The sequence below is a fragment of the Thermobia domestica genome, chromosome 3 (assembly GCF_964235325.1).
Source record: "Thermobia domestica chromosome 3, izTheDome1.hap1.1, whole genome shotgun sequence".
Classification (NCBI taxonomy): domain Eukaryota; kingdom Metazoa; phylum Arthropoda; class Insecta; order Zygentoma; family Lepismatidae; genus Thermobia; species Thermobia domestica.
Genome location: NC_137456.1, coordinates 127,762,293 through 127,786,730, shown reverse-complemented (window position 1 = coordinate 127,786,730; position 24,438 = coordinate 127,762,293). Strand labels below are relative to the sequence as shown.

At 36.2% G+C, this 24,438-nt stretch overlaps 1 protein-coding gene across 1 annotated transcript in view; it reads left to right on the top strand.

Annotated features, from left to right (window-relative positions):
* LOC145680722 (uncharacterized) overlaps nucleotides 1-24,438 on the top strand; it is a 69,920-nt gene that overhangs the window by 9,428 nt on the left and 36,054 nt on the right. The window contains exons 2-4 of the mRNA XM_081751665.1: nucleotides 6,854-10,050; nucleotides 21,739-21,905; nucleotides 22,656-22,994. Coding sequence (XP_081607791.1) covers nucleotides 7,026-10,050; nucleotides 21,739-21,905; nucleotides 22,656-22,994 — 3,531 coding nt within the window. The 5' untranslated portion in view covers nucleotides 6,854-7,025. The remainder of the gene's footprint in view (nucleotides 1-6,853; nucleotides 10,051-21,738; nucleotides 21,906-22,655; nucleotides 22,995-24,438) is intronic.

Genomic DNA, 24,438 nt, shown 5'->3' with positions numbered 1-24,438 from the left:
TGTAAAGCACGTCAGCAGAACGGTTCAGGAGATAATTGTAATCACGGAAGAAGTAACTCGAACTGAAGAATACAAATGTTTCGCTCAGCTTAATAATAATAATAATAATTATGATAATAAAAAGGAAAGACACTATTTGGATCTTTAAGGCATATAATCAGGATTGTTGGATTTTCTCCAGCTCAAATATGCCCCCTTTTTTTTTGGAAGGGGGGGTAACTATTATAAATTTATAATTATTTTCTTCAATCGTGTTTCAGTACACTCTAGTTTCAGAATTGATTTAAAAACGTGTATTTATCAAGAGATCTCTGGAAAAGAATATCTTTGAAAAAGAAAGTTTGGGAACCATACATAACGAAATTTAGCAATTCAGTATATAATACTTCATTTTTCAACATATTGTAAGGAAGTTCTGCCTTATATAATAGTTCTTTTGTTTCACAAGAGGTTTCCCAAGGTCCAGTAATGTGCATGTAAATGTTCTGTTTAGGTCGTTCTTTTGTGGTGGTTAAAATTATTTGAGTACATCAGTAGTTTGGAAAGTAGGTGTGTCTGTGAGTACCGAATTTGGTTCTTTAACTTGCATATTGTGTCGTTAAAGTTTAGGCACTTGTGTTAGGCAATAAAAGAAAATAGGCAGAATAAGTTTTATAGGCCTATATTAGCCTACCAACTAAGAAAGGTACATTGTAAGTACTTTCGCTAAATGCTTCTTCAGATTAGAGGAAGAAATGAGGAAGTAAAGGCAAAATAAAGTAAACAGCTGTTAAGTTTCCAGGTGAGTGCCATATTGAAATGCAGAATATACTCTGTATTCCATAATGCACCCACGTGAATGTTTTACAGCAGGGTTTCTCAAGCTGTTTCATATCATGACCTCCCTTTCTATAACATCCTCTTGTCAGTGCCACCTATAAGTAATTTCTGCTGTGTATTAAGCTTTTTGAGTATTGCTGATTGTCACTTGTATTTGTATGTGTGTTTAAGCCATATATAGGAATAGGAAGTTGAATGAAATAAAATTTTTCAGAGTAACGTCTCACGATTATGCTTGTTAGGCTAAGGAGACGAATGATGATGGTAGAATTTGTGAAATCAGAAAGTGGCACGAAACGAAAGTATCCCGAGAAAACCCACGGGCACGATGTAGTCCATCTTAAATTTAATTGGCCGGGGACCGAATCAGGAGCCCCACGCAACAAAGGTAAGCGCCCTACCACTGAGCCACCGTGCCTCCAATATAGAAATAGGAATAACAGTTTGACAACAAGTATGGAAATAAATAAAAACGTGTGTATCAAAATAATCTTTTAAAATATTCTTTTTCACTGCAAGATTCTAATGTATCTTTTTCACCTTATTTCACGAATCTCTCCTAGGGGTCACGACCTCCAGGTTGAGAAATTCCACTTTACAATATATATGTTTTGTTTGTACTTGTTTTCCTCTTTATCTGATGGAACGTTTAGCGAAAGAACATATAATGTGTGTTTCTTAGTGTTGTATGGTAGTGTTTCTGATAAATAATTAATTTTCTACTGGTTAATTGAACTTCGTGTAAAATATTATAATGTTTATGTTGCAATATTTGATACATTACAAGATGTTCCGTAACGTGTTAAACTTTGCAAATAGATGCTTCAGCGAATGCTAAGAGGGACTTCTTGTCTTTGTTACATCGACATATAGATGTAGTGTTCATTTATTGTAATAAAAGTGGTTTGCAAGGATCAGATATATCGTGTAATTGATGAATGTCAGTAAGTTTTTAAATCAACTTAACGCAGTAGGAAATGCGTATTTCAGATTCTGTTGAAAAATGTATTGCCGCGCGAAAGTACCTTCTTCAATCAAGCAGGTAATATTTGCTATACTGTCAGTAATATATGAGTAAACAATTTTTTCGAGGTTTATGCATTTATAGCTTGTGAATCGTATCAAATTTTCTTTAAAATGCTGTACCAACATAGTTTTATCATAGTAAGGAAATGCTATATCTATTTGCACGAAATGTAATACGTTACGTATCATCGTATGTTTACTTCTTTGTGAAGTGATTTGAATAAGATTTATTGGTACACATAATTAATATATTTACGTGGATCTGTTTATCATTTCATGTCGTCAAAATTGTTTCATGAGCTGTTATTATTATTGTAAAATAATATGTATGTCAATGTTGAGTGACAGCTAAATTTGGGAGATGTTTAATATACCATAAAATATTAGTAAGAGTTGTTTGTTACATTCGACATTCTATTATTTTTCTGTGAACTGGAAATTTAAAAAAAAAAGAAAGAAAGAAAAAGAAAAAAAGAAAGAAAAAGTTACCTATTATAATCATCGTTCATTTTAATAGTATAAATGATGGAATGAAATTAGAGTTAAATTTTCATGAATTTTGTACTTTCTGTAACCTGTAGTTCCAAGATATAATCACAGTCATAGGCAAATAAGAACAGTAGCAAGTGGTTTGTGAATAAATGTTAACTGAAGCGCTGTAGTTTCAACTGACTTCTTACAATTTATTTTAAGTAGAATTCGTGTCACTTTTTTTATTTTTATTTTTTTTAGAAATAACAATAATAATAGTAAAAAACAAACAATAATCGGAGACCATAGCGTCCAGTAAAGTACGGCAACATAAGGAGGTCGTTATTTAGTACAAGCGAGAAATATATCATAAGAGCTGTTAACGTGGTACAGTGACGCGAATTTTACTTGGAATGAATCTTAATGCTCTTCTAATACTTTCGTAGTCGTCGTATGATCAACGCAAGAATCAAGAATACTTTACAATGTTTTGAAGAAACGCTGTACATGATAAGCTCTCAGATCTTTAAATTATAAGTCACTAATATGTTTCATAAGTTCTGTAAGAACTCAGGCTTATTGTTTCAAAATTGTTTTATCTTTTTATTATGTATTTAGAGAAGTAATAGTTTATTCGACTTTATGTATTTAAGGTAGAATTAAGAAAATGCAAAGAAACCCTGTGCAAGGTGATTCCTTATACCAATTCTCTGTAAACCCTGCCCGATGAGAGGCTTTGAAATTTGAATGTATTGCTGCAGTTCAGATTCCAGCGTAAACTGTAGGTCCTCATTTTATATAACCTTCGTGCTATTAAACTCCGACCAACCATTCTCAGAAAACTTTTTTTTTTTTTTTTTTTTTTTTTTTGGTTCCGAGAAGCATAGAAATTTCTGCGAGTGAAGTTTTTTTAAAAATATATGGCTTTCATCTGTTGAACGATTACCATGCAGTCGTTTCGATACAGAAACAGCATCACGAGCTAACTAGGCAGTTATTTGAATTAATAGGCACCAAACTTTAGAAAGCCAAATATAACTTCTACGAGAGTCGATGTACTGACTACTAGTGATGTCCAAAGTCGCGAGCCCGGCTCTTTCTCAATTGGTCTTGAGCGCAACAATAGTGTGAACTCGAATAAATGCGAAAGTGAGAGCATGAGCCTCATTTATAGTAGTAAGCGTGAGCAACATTGAGAAGAATGAACCCCGATTTTAAGATGGCTATCTTTGCAGAGTACACGTCATCCAACTAAAAACTGGCTAGTCGTGGCTTTTCGTGTTCTTTAAGGCGATTTTATTTGTTTTAATTCTAACTTCAAGGTGAATGAGAGCAACTAAAGAAGAAGAAAGAAAAAAAAAAGATCTAACTCAGCATGCATTCGAATCAAACGTTGTCAGAACGTGGACATCGTCCAAATTTTAGACATTGAGTCCAGAAAATTGTGTCGCAAATAAATTACGTAGATGCAAGCTCAGTTTTATGTTGAACCGTTGTTAGTACTGCAATTTTCTCTTTCCCATCACCTGAACGAGGTCATTTTTGAATATTTCTTTGAATTCGATTCGAAAGTGTAAGGAATCTCCATTCGAATTTCTTTTTTGCCTTTTCTTTACACTTTATATTTTGTTAATATAATTAATAGAAAGCAAAAATACTCCCCAAAGTTAGCTGTCACTTGTATGTGTAAATTCGTTACATCAGCATGTGTGTGTTCATCCTCCACCTACCCATACCCCTTTTCCTGGTGCACTAATATTCTGGGCTTGATATTACATGAAGAACCTGATGCTGGTAATGGGAACTGTACTTAAAGCAACGCTTTAGTGGAGTAGATTTTATGCTTAAGAATTCATACTTGACTGAAATATCTATTTTTGTGCTTTTTATAGAAATGAAAGCACTTAACCATCTTATAAATAATTTAGAAGATGAATATATGAAGACACATACACAAATTCTGAGATAAACAGATGATGAATAGAGGAGAATTGAAGACATTGGTCCTCTCTACTACAAGTTGGATTCCTTGTAATAGGAAGCTTAAGCTCCTTCGATTAAAGTCCCAACATAACAGTAATTCGAACGTAGCAAACACTTGAGAAAGATTATTGGTGGTCAAAGATTATTGGTGGTGGCTAATAGTAATTGGCGGTAATTAGTGGTAACAAAGCTGAACTTCAGCTATATTTATATATTCTGTAACTTCAAAATTTGCTGTACAAAGTGATGTACCATTTGATCATCCTACTTTTATTACCGTAAAGATAAGTCTATCAGGCTATAATTAATTTTGTATTATAATTACGAACATCTGATTCTTTGACTGTGATTTGAACTCTTGTTTATGTAGTACTGAGTTGGCAAAACGTTGGATAGTTCTACACATCAATTTCCGTCTCCTCGTAAGATAATTACATGTAATATGCGTAAGAACTAACTGTTAAAACGTTATTTCATCACAATATATGTATTACTGGATATGCTTCGTTAATTCATACTTTTGTAACTTAAGTTGATACTGTCTTTTACATATATATATTCTCCTTTGTCAATTCGATTAATTTTCGTTAATATACTTGATTCACATAAGTAGTACAACTGAGACTTAATAGGTATTTTTAGTTTATTGAGTTATTATTTTTAATTGGAAAATATCATGTGTTGAGTACTAAATTACTTAAATTTCATTTGACCCGAAAATATTTCAACGATAGGACTAGTATTATGTCTTCAGTAGCAATGATTCGTATCCGATGCCCTAAAGTGATGTACCAAATATGAAGAGAATGGTTAAAGTATAAATCTCAGCAGTAAAGAAAAAAACGGGAAAAGTCACTCGAATTATATATGACAGCAAGCTATTCTTTCCTCCTCAAGGAAATAATATTTTACAATGATACGCTTTCTAATATTCTGTAACAGTAGATGTAGGTGAATAAACAAGCTCCTCATCTACATCTGACCGGCACGCGGATTCCGGGATTCAACACCAAAGAAATGGTTGTATTCTTGTTTTCTCCAGCAAGTCGTATATTTTTCTAATTCTAAAAACTGTGCAAGATGTCAATGGCAAATACAGCTGGTATTAAATACCGTCGTGGTATTTGTGAAAACTATTTTCCTTGTAGAACATAATATTCGGACAATAAAGACAGAACTAGCGTAGGCTATACAATCGTCTTAGTGTTTTCAGCGGCTAGAAATTTCAAAATATGTGCTACGTTTATTTTGCGATCCAGCGAATGTGATATATTTTATTCTATGCTGTCGATCTGCCATCTGCAAATTTACTGATCATGAAGATACCAGAGAAGACTTTTCTTTCCAAAGCATGAATGACATCTTTTCCCTATTTCCCTGAAGTAACGATGATCAAATCGCGTTCGTTTTTTAATTTTTAATCGTAATTGATTTCACACTAGTCGTGGTAATTTGATAACTGATCTACTCAATCGTCACAGAGTAGCAGGAGTGACAGATACTCCTATTGTAAACATAAACTATTTGTAGTGTGTGATAGTTGTTATTGTTCTGGCTACAATTTTATGTTCGGCATATCATTGAGTTGGTTTTCTGGAATTTGTGCATGAAGGGCTTTAGGAGACACTCAAGCTTTTTGCATTATATTAACTGTCATGCTCCTAATGTGTTTTATATGTTTTGAGTTGTGCATTCCTACTGTAGCGACCATTGCTTGCTGTAGTTCCTGCTCTGACTTTACCTGGAAATCCTGATCCAATGTTGTTATTTGTCCACATGAGACAAAATGAACCAGTGTGTGGTGGGAAACCGCTGTGTTCTTTTTGAAATAGGGTTATAGCCAGGGTTTTTTGCATTTTTATAATTAGTACTATGGAGCATGGAAGAGTATGTATGCTTACAAAAATACCGTTTATATTATTACAGTTATTTTTTCGTAACTAGAAGTTAATTTTTAAGCATAATTTTATTTAAATTTAAACATTCTTAAAATCTAGATGACAATGAATATTTCAAAAATTAAATGCTATTAAAATTGTAAATTTATAAATACGAATTAACATATAGAACTCGTAAGTGTTTTAATTTATGCAGGAGTCTTTGGCCATAGTATATATTTTAAAGTATATTTTACTATAAAATTTTAACTATTTTCACTTTTAACATGGTAGAGATTTAACATAATTATCATATGTTCTCAGTCTCTCTATATATATTATGATTATTTGTGATTGAGCCCTAACTTCAACCATAATGCTTAATAAATCAAATCAAACTTTTTTTTTTTAAAAAAAAAGAATCAGTATCACTCATTTATCAATAGAAATATGACCAGGGATTGTAAAGAATTTCAGATTGTTATAATAAAAATAATTGAAGAGTTGTTAGGCGGAGTTAATTCATCACAACAGTTAAACAATGCCTTGGCTAAAGCCCTATCCTTGGTTCATTTTTGGTGAATGGCTTTCCTACATCAGCTGTCTTTAACATTTGTTAAACTAAGTCTACTTTTCGTGGCAAGAATCCTGGCTTACACCCTATTTCTTCGTTCCAGGTGAAGATGAGCTTGGATGAAATTCGCCGGTTATGGCAAGAAAATGATCTTTCACATTTAAAACAATTCGAGTGCGTTATGTTAGTATTGAATAAACTATATTGTGTACATTATGTCGTAGACAAGATGGTTGTGGAACAGTATTGATGGAATATTGCCATACAAAGCCGGAATGGATCCTGGGTCATGGTCAGCTTATTCATATAATCGGCTAGGAAATAGTGTTAATCCAAACACGAACACTTACCAGCCTACTACACAGATAGGGGACTTTCCACATCTATCAGGGAGTTCTGTAGGAACGCCTAGTACATCTTCTCAGCTCCTGATGCAAGCTCATCCAAGTCTGGGGCAGTTGGGAATGTCTCCAGGAGTAGGTGGTGCTTCATTTAATTCTGGATTCCTCGCTCCTGGCTACGAACCTGTATTCCCGCCTCTCTTCCATCCCTCAAATTCAAAACCACAGTATAACGCTCCATTGAATGTTGAACAAAGACCAAACGTTGTGAAACATAACCCTGTGGAATCAGATCTCGGTGGTCTTCGGGAGCCTTACAACTCGCCAACTCTGCCACCAGTTTCAGCTAGCCCACTGTATGAACAATCGTCTCCCATTGATTGGTCACAGGGCAGTGCAAATGTGCCCGGTCCGTTCGGTGTTTTGCCGCATGAGAGTGTGGCCTCACCGTCACCGTCTACACCAACTGTGACAGATAAAACTAAAACACATGTCAAATCTGGTGAGACAGCCCCTCACCAGTCTTTTGAAGGTGTATATAATTTACAAGGGGGTACCAGTCATCAATTCACGTCTTCAAGTTATAGTCCGTTGCATGGCGGTGTAATTGATAGGAGGAGTAAGTCTCCGTCTGTTCCTATGAGTGGCCACTCCAATATTTCCCATAACAGTAAAGAATTATTGTATCATTCTCCAGATACATTCAACGAAGAACTTCGCCTTCGGGATTGTGCATCCTTGCCACCTCCTAATTTTGGAAACGAATCATTACATGAAACTAATATGCATCAAGCTCTTGAATTTACGAGGTCAGTAACCCCATCCCCACAGCATTTTCAGCAACATACATCACCTTCAGTAGAATATCAGACACAGCATTTAAAGCAAACTCCGCCAGCAAATCCAATGTATATGCCGCCAAATCCTACAACGATGTCAAGGATTGTTGAAAGACAAGCGTCACCAAATCCTTCCCGCTGCAGGTCAACGTTGCAGGTACAAACTAAGGCTCAAGCAAAAGCATATCCTGAAAATTTGACAAGCCAATCTCTTTCTTACTCTTCTGATGAAGGTTGTACTTCCGTTAGCGCTAGTCAACCTCTCAATTACCGAGTGGAAGGGGAGAAAATGGAATACATGCATTCTTCGAAACAAACCCCCATTTCGAATCATCAACAACTTGCTAATGTGAAGCAGGGAGCATACGGTATGTCCCCTAATACAACAGCCCCCGTTCAAAGCATGCTTTCTCCAGATCCAGAATATTCAGCTCGAACTCCATCTACTCCGGACGCCCCTGTTCTCTCACCCTATTCACCTGCAGTGGCTAATTCTGGCATGACGGTTAACAAGAGTATTCTGAGTCATGGTAGCCCTGATTGCCTTTCAATGCCTGAAAAAACAAGTCCATTGGTATCCCAGAGAAGCCCAGTGAGTCATGTGTCAAGCCCAGGATATCCATATAATAGCCCTGTAACTGTATCTTCTCCTTCACATGAGGATGTGTATCGTACATGTAAACCAAAGCTTCCAAATTCTGTGCAGGAGGCCCTAGCAGTTGCACCAGAAGTTCCCGGACAAGCCCAAGTTGCATATCCATCGGTGATTACATGTGCTCTTGGATCAGGATCTGAAACTGAAGAAAAGAAGTCAAATGCCGGCAGTGGAGAAAGCGTTGTGAGATTGGCCGGAACGAGAGAGGTCTTATCAGAGATTGAAGTTCATGGTAAACTCGAGAAGAAGACTGAGAATTTGTCTGGCTGTGAAGGAGAATCGAATATTTCGTCTGACGCTCCATCCCCTCGAGTTGACGAGGGACGAGAAATGAACTCGCCATTATCTGTAGACCCTGCGGTAAGTGAAACTATATCTGACGTTGCAAAGCAAGCAAACATGACTCTTGAAGACGTGTCCAATACAGAGTCTACTGATAAACAGTCACAGCAAAATGGACTGGGTCAGCTTTCTGATGATAACCAAGAAAAAAGTACCGTGGACGAACATGAAAACGCTGTAAATAATTCAAATCCTAATTCACCAATAGCAGCTGTAACTCCACCAGTGGCAGCTGTAACTCCCCAATCAGAACAGTGTGTTGACAGTGACCCTAAAGAAGGTAGTATTATTGAGAAGAATGTTGCCGAGAGTTCTGTTCACACTAACGGCGAAATTGAATCCTTACCTCCTACAGAAGCAAGCCAGGCACCCTTATCTGTTGATACATGCTTAAATAACTTAGATGAATCCATATTGAATTTCAGTCCAGCTCATCCACACTTTCTAGCTGAAGTGCAGCCTAACCCATTCCTTGATCCATCATATCAGCCTGTTGTACGACTTTCCCCATTACCCTTTGAGATATCATCATCTACATTCGTAGTCCAGGAGACTGTCACTGACAAACCGAAACTTATTGTACCTAATGTTGAGGAGGAATTGGGGTTTCTTGCAGATCTCTCAGGCAATATGGCATTTCAATCACAGACACCTGTGGAATTGAGACAAACTAGCGATACTGGTTTTATGGCAAGTTACCTGAAATTCCTCAGAGGAGAGCGGTACTCATCGCTGCCTGATACCCGTCCAGGCAGAAAACCATCTTCAGTTGTAGCTGCAACAGCAAAGCCGCCTTCAACGACCGAAGTGAAAGAGAAAAAGCCTGTGGTGACAAACGGAGACGCAGTGAAGAAAACGGAACCTCCGAAAGAAAAAGTGGACAGTGCAGATGAAGTGAAATCTGAACCCGTGAAAGCCGAAAAGGCAGCTGACTCGGGAAAACGGACGGTGGTGAATCTTGAAGATGAGATCACGGCGGAAGTTGTTACGATAGATGAAAAGCCTTCCATTCCAGAAGTTATTCCAGTTGTGACGCCACCTGCCTCCAGAGGCAGAGGAAGGGGCCGAGGGAGAGGCCGAGGAAGAGGATCTCGTACCTCAGTCGATGAGGATCGAGGAAGTGGTGAGTAATTATTTCTTTATTTGTTTATACTATAATTAATTTACTGTAATATGTTATATAAGTAAATTCTTTTAGTTTTTAATTATCTTATATTAAGTATCCTTGACAAGTTTTTCTCTTTGTAATTATGTTTTATCCAGATTTCAGATGTCTTTGGTGTATAATGGTGGTAAGTAAAATAAACTGATCAACTAATTACTATTAATGCAAGTAATAAATACATCACCCTAACATGGACCACCTGAGTTTGTTTGTGGTCATATGGTTTGCGTACACGTCTTCCGCGTAGGATATCTGTGATCGATTCCTAATAGAAACTCGTGTAATTTGAATCCCAGTATAGTCTATATAGATTTGTGTGTTACATAGCTGCTGAGAGGGACATTAAACTACAATCTATCAACAACAATATTATTTTCCATCTATATTCGAAAACAGGGTGTCTGTCGGTCACGAAATCAGAAAACGGTCATAAAAGTCACGAAATCTAGCTTTTGGGTCATTATTTTTTTTTAACTGTACAATTGTAAGTACAGATTGGAAAACGTTGTTCTATAAAACTTCAAAATTCACCACCAAAGATGTCCGTGGTCGGCTTTAGACGCTACCAAATCGCAAGCAAAGTACTTTTCTATCGCATGGATGAAAATTCGGCCTAATTCGCATCCAAATTCGTTCTTGAAAATGTTAAGAAATTTTATGATTTGGTAAAGAAAAGGTCACAAAAAAATCACGAAATTTCATTTTGGAATTTTAGTAGACACCCTGGAAAATCTCAAGAAGAAGCGTAAGCTGTATGAAGTGTGTTGCTGATATATACAAAATGGGGAGAAAAGATAAGAGTAAAATTGGTATGTGCTGATGGCTTTTCAATAAGTATCATTTCATAGTACATACGATTGAATTTGTCTAAATGTACTTTGGTAGAGTCATGTTCAAAGCATTTGCAATTACGCGTGTGAGAACATTGTGATTTAGATAGCAATGTATATCATCCAGTATTTAGTGGTTTGCGATAACGAGTTACAAAAGACGTTTTAATCGTTGAAAAAACTACAGTACAACAGAAACTCAAAACGGACATGAGAAACGAATTACTCCCAAATAGGGAAAACATTATTGCACATTACTGAAAATCAACATTTAATATTTCAGCTTTAAGTGCTTCGTCAAATAGTGAAGGGGAGAAGTAGGAAGAAAAGATAAAGAAAGGGGGTTAACTATGAAGCATCCAGATGGGTGCTATCTTAGAGTGTAGGCATGTGATAATGTTGCTAAGCTGTGTTGTTCGCTGTGCTGCTCGCAGTCTGTTGTATTCTTCTTGAAATCTTCCCAAAGAGCGTCGAGTGTGCGCGACTGGTGACATCCCAACACTTGTTTCAACTACGAGAACTTGTATGAACAAAAATCCATGTGGGAAGTATCAGGGAGTTTCACAGGAATGCGAAAAATTGTTGGATGATTTCCCTTTTCGCGTACAGTCCGTCTCATGTTCGTAATTTTAACTTGACCGTGTAACTGGAGCGTTGTTCTGTTGCAGAGATTGGCCAAAGAAAATTGAAAAAGGTTTACGCGGGCCAATATAATTTAATAATAATAATGGTACGTTTTATAGAATTCTCATAGTACTAAGCCCTATTAATGATTTAGTTTCTCATAATCTCATTCGAACTGGGGCGCACTGATTCTTAAAAACAAAGCTAAATGTTTATCTGTTAATCTAGTAACCCTATTCTTTTCATTCGTCACATTAAGAATCATGTTCCGGCTAAATAAAGGCTTTCGAGCCGCGTGCCATTGATTGCCCATAACTATTCTACTGAACGATAGCAAGCGCGAGATTGTTACTACTATATAGACATGGAATATCATGGCGGTAGAGTGGCTCAAAAACGTTCATTTGGCAATAAACTGGATTGATTCGAACCTTTTAATTACTGTGCGTAGCGAAGTTGGCCATTATAGCAATAACTACTAACACCATAAAGCCGTGTGGAATAGCCCAGCAAAAATGACTTCTAGAATCATGGGAACGATATAAAATGGACATTTTTACAGAAGTGAAGATTTCTTGAGAAAAAGTTGTGCAGATCGCGGAGCACGTGACGAGCGCACTACGCTTGCGCGACTGCTCAGGCACACCTTTGTTAGCAGTAGTACAAAAGAGATTACAACACTACCTTATATAGGGAGGAGGTGAAAATACTGATAATTAGATATCGAATTATTATGCACTTAAAATTCATGAAATATGCATGCAGCTATGATGTTAAATGTGTCAAAATGTGCACTAACAATAAAATAAAAGGAGCATTTCCAAACGTATAGCAAAGTTGACAGAAGTTTTGTAGGTAAAATATAACATCGAAAGTGTACTTGACTTTTCAGGGATATAACACACGAAGGTTATGAGTAAAGTGAACAAAGGGATATAAGAATACGCTATATATATATATATATATATATATATATATATATATATATAATATATTTTCACAGTTATATTTTAGAGTGCATTTACTTTACGTGAAGTAATACAAGCCTCACTTTTCTATATGTTTCCTCTTTAAAAAAAAAAAAAAAAAAAAAAAAAAAAAAAAAAAAAAAAAAAGGGATTTACTCCTCGTAATTAGCTTTACAGTATGTCACAAGATGCTTCTCTGCATTTTCTGGTGTCACCTTGTGGTGTTTGTATCCAGAAAATTACCTCTCAATCCTCAACAGATGGTACCGGACAATAATTATATAAATAGGAGCAAATTTAGTATCTACATTTTCTGGCAAGTTGGAATCTGTTCCTTCAAGGTATAACTGTTTTATAGTCAGAGTTACTTTCAAAAACAACCGTCAATTTCTTCTCCACAGTATGTCTGAATTCACCAAGAACTGACTGGAGCTCATGCTGAACTTTAACAAGTAGAGCAAAGCATTCAATCAGCAGCATCCCTCGCATCTCTTGTTTCTGAATTGATGTTGACACGATCTTAAAATGAATCTGTCATTATCATTATCAGCTTTATCTTAACTTTTTGCGCATCACATTCCAGTTCGCAATTAAACATTGTAACCTTAAGCCAAAGTCCCAGCGGATAAGAATGGGTTCAGGGGAAGAGGAATGTGAGGAAGTATTTCATGATACGCTTGTATACAGGGGATGCTTTATATATATATATATATATATATATGAAGTCCATGAGCCAAACAGATAATGTGGATCATTCGGGGTTAAATAAAATTTCCATACTGTACCCAAGACTCGGGTTCGATTCCCGGCGGGAGTTCATGTGGTTCGGATTCCATGTTAATCAGTAGGTCCACGTCTCACATAGCCTCGCTGCTGAAAGGGACGCTAAACTGAAATTCAACTTCATACTGTACCCAGCTTCAGCATGTAACTAGCAGCATCTGATATCAAGACAAGGAACTTTTCGTTCCTACCGCTTGTTAAGAACAAAATTCTCAAATGTGCATTGAACATACGAGCTATTGTTGAGTAGATCATCATATCTACAACTTTCGCCGCAATAAGATAAGGGCCTATCTTCGGCAAGCTTCCCGACGACCATATTTGCAACATATCGACTGCAAGCGAGTGGTTTCATTCACAGCCCCCATATACAATGTACATGGTGGCCCAAAAGTACTGATTAGCTCATTGCTTTTTATATCATTTCTTATTGTTATCCATCAGGTAGACTTAGTTTCTTTATTATTTGTTCTTAATGTGTTTTTACTTATATCTTAAGATCGAAACAGCCAAAGCAAATAAACCCATAAGCTAGAATGTTATATTTGATCAATGCAGTGGTGTATACTTACTTTTGGGTCATCCTGTATAACTGTTGTTCAATTCCTTCCAAATCTCTTCGATTGCCGTGTTCGTCGAATTAATATTTACGGAGAGCCGACTGTTGTAGAATGCTCTATCTACAGTATTTATGTTTTAAAAAATGCATTACTTAATTTATTACATTGATCCCGATCATTTGATCGTTTTGTAAAGTTAATAGCGTTTGCTTACTACACGCTTATCTATCAGGTGTGTCGGAATGCCGGATCAGTTGGTACTTTTTTTTCCCCCCCACACAATTTGCTTGTTACATTGTTGACAAAAAAAAGTGACGTAGGTTGTATTATCTTGTATCCACTGTTTAAGCAGTGAGCTACTTGAATACATCTTTCGGCATTTCTCACACCCTCTCGAAGACACTGTTAAAAACTTGTAGAATATGCTCTTAACCACTAATATATACATCAACCTCTGAAATATACATTTATATGCACTATAAAATTTCAAATTCGAGCTATATTATTGTTGTTAGAAACCACTACCAAATTTAACAGGGATGTATATCAAGAAATAAAGTATGCATTTGCATAAAAATCCGATTTCTACTGATAACACATATTGAGCATGATTGAAGATACGCACTGAGGAAATTTTCGTAGTTTTGGAAGAGAGAGAATTTCCTCCCTGGACCATTACTAGTTCATATAACTCCAAAAATATAAAATATAAAAATCTAATATTGTAATGTGACCTGAGGTATTGCTAACCTCTTTCCAAGTTTGTGTGCTCCATCAGGAATTGAACCAGGTTGCTTGTTTGTATATATCGGGTGTTCTAAAAATGGCGCCCATGGACTGCAGAGCACTATCTACAAGTCAAAATAAAGCAAAGAATATACCTTTCGGATCCTCGTCAGGAGACGCGAATTACACTATGTTGCAACGTCGCAGATACGCGTAAACAACCGTAGAGTAGCATTACCAATTCATCAAATAGTTATGTCAATTCTTTCCAAATGGTAGTTAAAGTCGATGTAGATTGACACTAGCATCACTTATTAGTGTAGCAATCGATGTAACTGTTTGATAGATTCGTAGAATAATGCTAATAGTTCCAAGTTAATATGCGACGTTGCTACATTGTGAAATTTTGATTCCCCATAGCGGCAGAAGGAGACCTCGGAGGATATAACACCATATGACATTTTCGCTTTATTTTGCCTGTAGAATAGTGTTCTGTGGTCCGTGGGTGCCATTTTTAGAACACTCGATATATATATATAATATGAAGTTTAGGAACTTTACATGTAACCTTCCATCCTCCCATGTATGCTGATCCCATCATATTTACATCTGATACAACACTTTCATAAGTATAAAGCAAGTAAAAATAATATTTACCTCTGTATGTTGTAATTTTATTTCCGTACGCAGTATTTATTGTTTGGCTGATGCTTGTTTTAAAGGACATGGATTCGAATAAAATTGAGAGCTTTAAATATGATCACGTTTGTTCCTTTTCCTTTCGTTCTTTGTGCACTTACGAATTCTTTCTCCAGTTGTATATATTAAGTGTTCGTAAATATATATACATATGTATAGCTGGTTTACAAACCAAAATACTTTTATATACTTACTCTCTGTCTGTTCGTGTGAGAGTGTCAAAAGTTAGGAATCTCGAGTTCATTGATGGACGTGATCCGAAGATACAGCCTTTCATGTATTCCCATAGGGGGTTATATATATATATATAATTGCTCCTTATTGTTAAGCAACCCAACAGTACCTAAAGGTCGCATCGAACTAAACTCTTTCACATAGTGTACACGTGACTGCTATTTGTTAACTAATATGCCATTATCTTGGTTTAATTCTGGTTCTTTGGTTCTAATAAAATAAGATTTGTAAGAAATTCTTTCAATTTACGAAGAAGTAAATTAAATATTTCCATCTTGTTTAGGTAGTGTTTAATTTAAGTGTTCTTTAATTTTGTTGCTAAATTTCTTAGTCATGCCTATTGGGCACGTAGCTTGTGATCATAAGAGGAACGTCGTCACAGTTGAGATTATTTTCTTTGAATCCACGTCCTTTGAATAAAGTAACAGCCAAACAGTTATCGAAATATTGAGTAAGGAAATAAAATTACAACATTTTATTTCATTTTATCGTACATTAATATCCAGATGCGTAAAACAATTAATACTTTATTAAATTTAAAGTTCTATACAGTTTAACATTCATAAGTAGTCCAGAGGATGAATGCAAGCACTTGGTAAAACTGTTAACTATGTTTATGTCATTGAGAATTTTAAAGTTAGTTAATGCTGATCGATATTTTATATATATACTTGTTTATGTATTTGCAGAGAATTTGTTACATATTGCTGAAAAAAGTAGGGCGTATCAGAGAATGGCTACCAGGTCACGGTAGAAAATAACTACGGAAAACGAATAACTATAAAATACGAATCGGAGATGCTATAACGAAGTATTTTATGAGGCGAGGGGTGTTGGGAAAGTCATGTCTGTGGCGGGCTAACAAAAAAACCAATGAGCTGAGAAAAAAAACTTAATGTAATCACTTTCCAGTTCTACGCATCGTCTCCATTTTGTTCCAAGTGAATCATTGCCTTCAACATAAAAAGATTTCTCTTTGGAGTCAAAGAACTGAATCACAGCATCCATTACCTGCTTGTCACTTGAAAATCGCTGGCCCCTGAGGTATTTTTTCAAAGAACGAAACATAATAATCACTTGGGGCTAGGTCAGAACTGTATGGTGGGTGAGAAAGTTGTCATTCCCTGTCAGACGCATTGTCATAAAGAAGCAGAATTCGACGATTTGCACCTCCGCGTCGTTTTTTCTGAATTGCTCGGCTTAAATCTTCGGGTGTTTTTTTTTAAGTAGTACCTGTGATGGTATGTCCCTTTGGTATAGCTTCAAGCAAAAGAATTCCTTCCCTGTTCCAGAAAATAATTACCATAACCTTGCTAGCCGATTTCTTTGCCCTGTTTTTTAGTTGGTGACCCCTGATTCTTCCACTGCATGGACTCTTGTTTAGATTCTGGGTCATATCAGTGAGCCCATCTGCCGTGTCGTGACAAAACGCTGTAACTTCGGCGCAGCAGTTTTGCGAAAAAGAGCCGTAAAGTTTTCATCCGAAAATGTGATCTGTATCGTGTAGAACCAGTGTAACTAGGCAATATAATGGTCAACCAATCAATTTTCACCAAATTTAATCACACAACATGCATTTACGTAACATTACATGTAACCACGTGTTTCCAAAGTCAAGATACACTGGTTCTACACGATACAGATCACATTTTCGGATGAAAACTTTACGGCTCTTTTTCACAAAACTGCTCCGCCAAAGTTACAGCGTTTTGTCACGACACGGCAGCCATGTTTCATCCCCTGTCACTACATGCTAGTAGAAGTAATTATATCCTTCCATAAAATTCAAATTGTGAGGAACCATTTGGAACAGATCTTTGTGAGCCGAAGGTGTTGGTGTAGAATATCCCAAACATTATGAATATCAATTCTTACTTCCTCCGCTATTTCTCTAATCTTCTTTCGTCGATCAGACATGACCAATTTTTGAACAATTTCCACGACTTCAGGTGAAGTTGTTGTTTTTGATTGACCACTCCTAGGCTCATCTTCAACGTTTGTTTTACCACACGGAAATGAGCTTATGTATCGTGTTACCTGTCGATGCGACAGTGCATCATCATCATCATACACTTCCACCAAGTTTTGATGAATTTCATTAACACTGACGCCCTTACGAAAGAAAACACGAATCACATGTCTCTGCTCTAGATTAGTGTTTTCTGAGTTTTGCTCAACTTGTGCACTTGTGGAGGCTCTGGTGACCCGATCACTTGACATTTTCCCTTGAAATCTTGTCCACCTTCTTAAATATGCTTGTCCTTTATGGCCAGGTTGCTTCATTCACCTAAAAAAGAAAATAGAGGTAATTAGACATGACTCCCAACACCCCTCATACATATCTAATAAACTCGAAAAAAGCGTTTTAGCCTTGAAGCAGAGGATTTGTAAGCCTCAGTTCGACCTAGTTGGCAATTTATTCTGTGGTTGACAATAATAAAAAAATATATATATATATTCAAGTGGCAAGTAATCACCCTCCTAGTATTTTGTGGTGTTCAATGTGGAATCAGCATATGATTTCACACTAAGATGTAACTAAATTCTTTTTTCTGATAATGAATGGCGTATTATATCGAGATAAAAAAGGAAGTTTGAACAAACTTAGAAACTGATAGTTTCATGTAACTGCTTTTCTTTCCTTTTCTTTTTAAGTCTTTTCTTATTTCTATCTTTGCTTCTATTTCTCGCTGTCACTTCATATCTCACTAATAATACTACTTGGATACAGAAAAGCCTAGATACTAGTTCATTTTTTCTTCTATATTTGATACAATTGCTGGTGAGTCGGCAATAATTCCATTCCAGGCACATTTCTAAGATAAACGAACACTAAATAGATTTGTTGTCTTTTTCTCTAAAAATATCAACCGATTAATCTTATAAGTTAGTAGCACATTTTGTGCGTGTACCTTTCGTAAACTTAAACTGTTCCTCCTCAACTTCCTCAATTGTCCTTCCATAAAATTAATTTTATATTTTTAAGTTATAATTTTGGAAAATACTATATAAGTTTTGTAACCCTTACATTTTTGGGTGTTTGATCTCTTGGTAACTTTCCGATCTTATATATACTATTGCCAAGTTGGGATAGTTCTTTCTTTTCCCCCGTGTTCGTAATAAACTCAGTTGCTATATTGTTTACCCACGTTTCCCTCTCATCCTTCCTCTCCATGTCGACGTCACAGACTCGTTACAAAGTATTGTAAATTTTTTATGTTCCTCGATTACGTCGTCTTATATATTCTGCATGGTCTACTCCTGTTCTTGTAGAATTCGTTAAACGTTTTCAGCCTACCTGAAGCTTCGTTGCGCTTACTATTTTCCAAACCTTATTTTTTTGCTGAGATTGTTCTCCTCTGTTTCATGTGAACTTCCATTAATTTCGTAATCTTTTATATTCGTCATATTTTTTAAGTTTTTCTAATTCTGTATCATCACATTTTGTTTTCTAGAATTTTCTTGCTAGTTTGTTTCCCAGTTGTAATTCGATTTCGATTACCTGCTCATCTTTAACCTTTTCTGCATAGTAGTCTCTTTTTTGAAAAAATCCTTCCCCTCATTTTTGGAAACTCAGTTTCTTATCTAGTTCTTGTTTGTAGTATATTATTCTTTCTATTGCAACTTGATATATGCGATATTAAACATGCTCCCGTTATCCGCTACTACCTGTATTATTGTTTATTTACTTTTTCGTACGAATCGATCGTTCATTTTCTTGTTATCTTCCTGAGTTGAACTTCGTGTTTGTTTTCTTTTAAGTACATTTCTCAGTTGGATGTCCAATTAGGTCAAGCCACAGTAATCTTCAGTGAATCATAACGTAATACTCCAATATTTGCATTTGTTATAGAATTTCCATGTATATTTTTCTCCATTGCTAGTTGAATTTGAATGTTTCCAATTACGAATGAATTGTTAGTAAATATAAATTGACCAGGCCTTTTTCCCATCCAAGTGATACTTACTGTTTGCCTAATACACTACCTATCCCATAATCATTTAAAAATCTTTCATTACAGTTACACATGTGTCTCTCCTCCTGATTTCTATTGTCGTCTTAGTTTGCACGGTAGTCAGTGTGTACGCTTGTATCACTGTTTCTCTTACATTATGATATGATAACCTGTCATCAACACGGTCCCATCTTACTGTCTTAGTAGAACATCCTATAGCCTTCGCATTGTTATTTCCCAATATCTTCTTATTTATATATTCAAATTCGTACTGGTCTAGTTGATTTTGTAACATGGTACGTACGTTCCGTGTTCTTTTCCACTTCGTTTGCCTTTTTCTCTTCATCTATCTTTTCCACACTTACTATGACAACCTGTAATATCTCCGAAGTTAGCTCTCTCCCAGAGATCCGATTGGAGGAGGAGGAGTTTATTTTAATTCCAGAATGTTTCGCCCTGCAAAAAACGATTGTGTATAGTTTTCTCCCTTTTTGCCAAAGTACGGAATATACTTCTTAGGAATTTTAAGTACCCGACCGTAAAAGCTATCTTACCTACTTGTGGAATTGATTTCAAATTATGCCAATCAGTTCATTTCTACCGATTTGGCTACTGGAAGAACTGCTACCTTCTCCGATGACACTGACAAGCTTCTTAGTTTATACCAGAATGAACGACTCTTAACAGCAGCAATCTCTTTCCGACGTAACTGTACATTTTACAGTAGCATACGGGGGGAAGGGGAGGGGGCGGTGGCTCAGTAGTAGAGCGTTCAGCTCTGGTGCATGGGGTCCTTGGTTCGATCCTAGCTCTCGCCAAGTGAGCTTTGTGGTGGACGAACACCATGTGCATGGGTTTTCCCGGGGTTCTACCGTTTCCTCCCACTTTCTTCACTCCATCATTTCATTCATTTCTGATCATCGTCGTCTCCTTTAGCCTAGCCGGCATAACCGTGTTACGTATAACTTAAAGATTTCATTTTTTCACAGTATCATGCAGCCCTCTGTACCCGACACAGTAAAAGTGTGTAGATGTTAGATCGCTTCGAAACAAGACAAATTCTTATTTGCTATATATAATATGTAATCAGTAATAATAAATAATAAGTCAACTTTGACATCCCTTCATTTTAAACTTCAGCTGTAAAAAGTGGAATTTGTTAAATTTCGATACTAAACAGGTAGTACAGAAGTAATTTTCAAGGTTTAAGGCTTTTCATGCTAAGAGTCAAAGAACAAGTGCTGAAGCATTTGAATAATCCATTTCTAAGATATATAAGTTAATGCTAATGTCTGCGAAGTCATTAGTGGCACGCGCTACTTCACAAAAAGGGGACTCCTCACAAACTGTCTGGAATTACAATCTTTCGAAACCAGTTTTGTGCTGCTGCTAATGTATGTGGTATATGGTAATGGGATATTAAAAAAATAAATAAAAATAAAATAAAATAAAATGTTCGAATAACCAATTTTATTGGATCACTTTATATTGATTGAACCATACGTGAAATATTAGTACAGTGCATACAAAATATACTTTCTCTGTCTTAAACGTTTATTCGAACAGGTCATGATGAATATCGTTGGTGCTTATTTCTTCTATCTATTAGTAAAGCTCCCATCCCCTTCTTTTGAGATAAGCAGTTAAGGCCTGTATGTGGACGCAATCGTCTGCACTTTTTTGACTTCGGCAATCATGAAGGTGATGTAGTCAGCATCATTCATGGGTATCAGTTACTTCCCCAGATGGCTTCAGGTACCCATTTGAAAGATACTTGGTGAAACTCATGAGCCGTATTGGAACGAAGGTAAAATGAGAATAATTTCCCCCCTCTACCTGGGATCAAACCCTGCCTCTCAGTTGGCAGTAAAAACACGTTATCCTACCGTGATTATCCCTCCCCCCGTCACTTCTTCTTAAGCTTAGAAAAGACTAATTTGAACACTTTTTGTATTACATGGTAAACTTTTTAACATTTGAGTGGCATCTGAATACGTAAGATTAGAAGATCATGGTTTTCTTCGTACTCTTGACATTGAGTTTTATGATGGACAGCATCGTGTCCGTAGATTTTTTCTCTCTTTTCTTCTTACTCTTCATTTCAGCAGTCTTCACCATTCATTACAATTATCAGCCATCTACTGTAGCCTACAGAATTAATTGTGGTACATTAAACTAGAAATTTTGTTTCGTATGTATTGTACATTTAAAAGTATGTTGTCTCAAATTAGAAAGATTTTTCAGCCAAAATTCATTATATTGCTAGAACCTGCCGTTGAAGTGCCACGTAGAGAGACATCAAGAAGAAAAGCGAAAGAAAAGGCAAACATGAAGAAGTTCATAGAAGAGGATTCTGAAGATGAATTTTTGGTGGACGAACCTGACCCGGAGCCCGACTCTGATTCAGATCCAGCGTGGACACCTGCACCGAAGGTGAGATCATTTATTATTTATTTTATTTTATTTATTTATTAATTTTTCATCTTGGTTAGTTCAGTCATGATACGGCAAACGCTTATTTTCAACAAAGATCACATTGTTTTTCAAGGCTGTCAAATATTAGAAATTGATCCGACACGAAATGTAGGAAAAAGTAGCACGTCGTTTAGATACGAGAATTGTCTGAATTACTTTATATATTTTATCTTATTTGTGTGTATGTATGTGTGTGTGTGTCTGTGAAAATCAGAACATTTAGAAAATACTAAACACAATTATATACCTTTCTTGATTTTCGGTACCAAGAATCACCCCCTCTTCAAATTACCCTTTAATTTACAATGTGTACTAGAAAATATTAAATCAGAATGAACATTGAATTAGCTCCATACCTAGTACAAAACGGCTTTGTAGAAACAGAAATAAATAGTTTACATCTTGATTATTTAGATTTAAAATTAAATAATTGCCAATTTATATGTCAAGGATCTTATTATAGTATGGCCCGTAAATTCAAAAATAATGAATAAATCTGTAATCATAGATACATTTTTTGTGGTCAGAGGTAATTTAAGACCCGTACAGTTTCCTCTACTCGTTAGTCTATAGTCTGTTGCTAATTTTAAAACATGCTATCTTTGCAGAGCTTAACTTTTTCCAGATGTAATTTTTCAAGAATGTGTATAATCAAATTAAGTGTGATATTATGCTTCTTAGTTAATATTTTTTTATCTCATGTAACAGGATTCTTCGGATGAAGAAATAATTGAAGATGGTACTGGCAGGAAAAGGTCTCGCCGTTTCAAAGGTAGTTATTTTAGTCCACAGAAGAGACGACGGTCTTCTCCGTCTCGTGATAGCGATAGTAGTAGTAGAGATGGTTCTCGTGGTAGACCTCGATCAGTAGCCCCGATATCGACACCTACACCTACAGCAACGCCTACGCCTACAGCTGCATCTACGCCGGCAGCTACCACTCCTACACCTACAACCACTCCTGCAGCTACTCCAGCATCTAATGTAGGAAGGCCAACTGCCGTTGTTGCTCCTGTGGTGCAAGACAACCTCGATGCCATATTTAAGGTAAATGTTCTAGTTACAATATCTCATATTTATTACGTTGAGTGGACACACTTTATGCAGTATTAAACTCTTTTCCCTATCATTTTACTTCTAATCGTTATTCCTGAAACGGTATACTTCATACAGTAACTTTCTGCTCTCCCTTAGAACTTGTTCACAGAGGATAAAAACATGAGGAAAAATAAAAAGAAGCGAACTTACCGGGGTAGAGCAATGCAAAGAACGCCTTAACTTGGCTGCTAATCACAACGTGAGATGCAGATACTGGAGTGATAAATTTAAGTAAAAGATCGAATATGTTAAATATGTTCTTGCATACTTATCTCTCCTTTAATTTTTTAAAAAATGTAATTAAAATTATTAGACATTGCTTAAAAGTCCAATTAAACATGCATTTTCCGGAATGAATTTCCATTATATATATATATATATATATATATATATATATATATATATATGGATGGATGGTATACGTATTTTTCAGTTTTTGTATCAGTTGAGCCATTTCAGATTTCTAGGGGTGACCAAAGACATTTCAATGCAAACTGTATTAACATTTTGACCTGCCGCTATTTTGTACAGGTTTACTATAGAGCATCGAAACTTATTCCATCCTCTTTCTTTTGAAAATAGCTTTCAAACGATACACTACTTGACCCCCTTGCCATTTGAAAATTTTGAATTGGACCCCGTCTCGGACCCTCCGAGGAACCATGGGCCAACTTTGTTTCCCTCAATACGTAGTACTTTTGAAATGATGAAATACGTGTTTTCTCGTTTTGAAATATATTTCACGGTTTCCGAGTTTATGGATGGAAAAAGACTTTATGGACACCCTATATATATATATATATATATATATATATATATATATATATATATATAGGAGGGTCGGCTGATAAGTTCTCGACCCGACCCCCTTCCAAATGTACTACCCTGATGTAATTGATGTCATGTGAAATGTTGATCTTTTATATGTTATACGTACCAAATTTCACGATTCTACCATAAACGGTTTTTATTTTACAGGTAATTGAATGAACCATGGCGGAGCCAGATGTCAAATTCACCGAAGAGGGGTTGCGAGGTGTAATGAAGTTCTTCTTCCTGCAACAGAAGTCGCCCAAGGAAATCCATGGTTGCATGCTAGACACATTGGGTGGACAGTGCCCTTCATACTCCACTGTGAAGAAATGGTGTGCGAACTTCAAGCGTGGTGAATTTTCAACAGAAGGTGGTGACAGGTGTGGCAGGCCAGTGTCAGTGTCAACTCCGGAAAAAGTGGACCAGATTCTGACCTGATTTTGAGCAACAGACTGATTTCGCTTCAGGAGATAGCTGACAAAGTGCACATATCCAAAGAACGTATTGGGTCAATAATCCATGATCAATTGGACGTGTGCGCAAGCTTTCTGCAAAATGAATTCCGAAATGTTTGAACGCG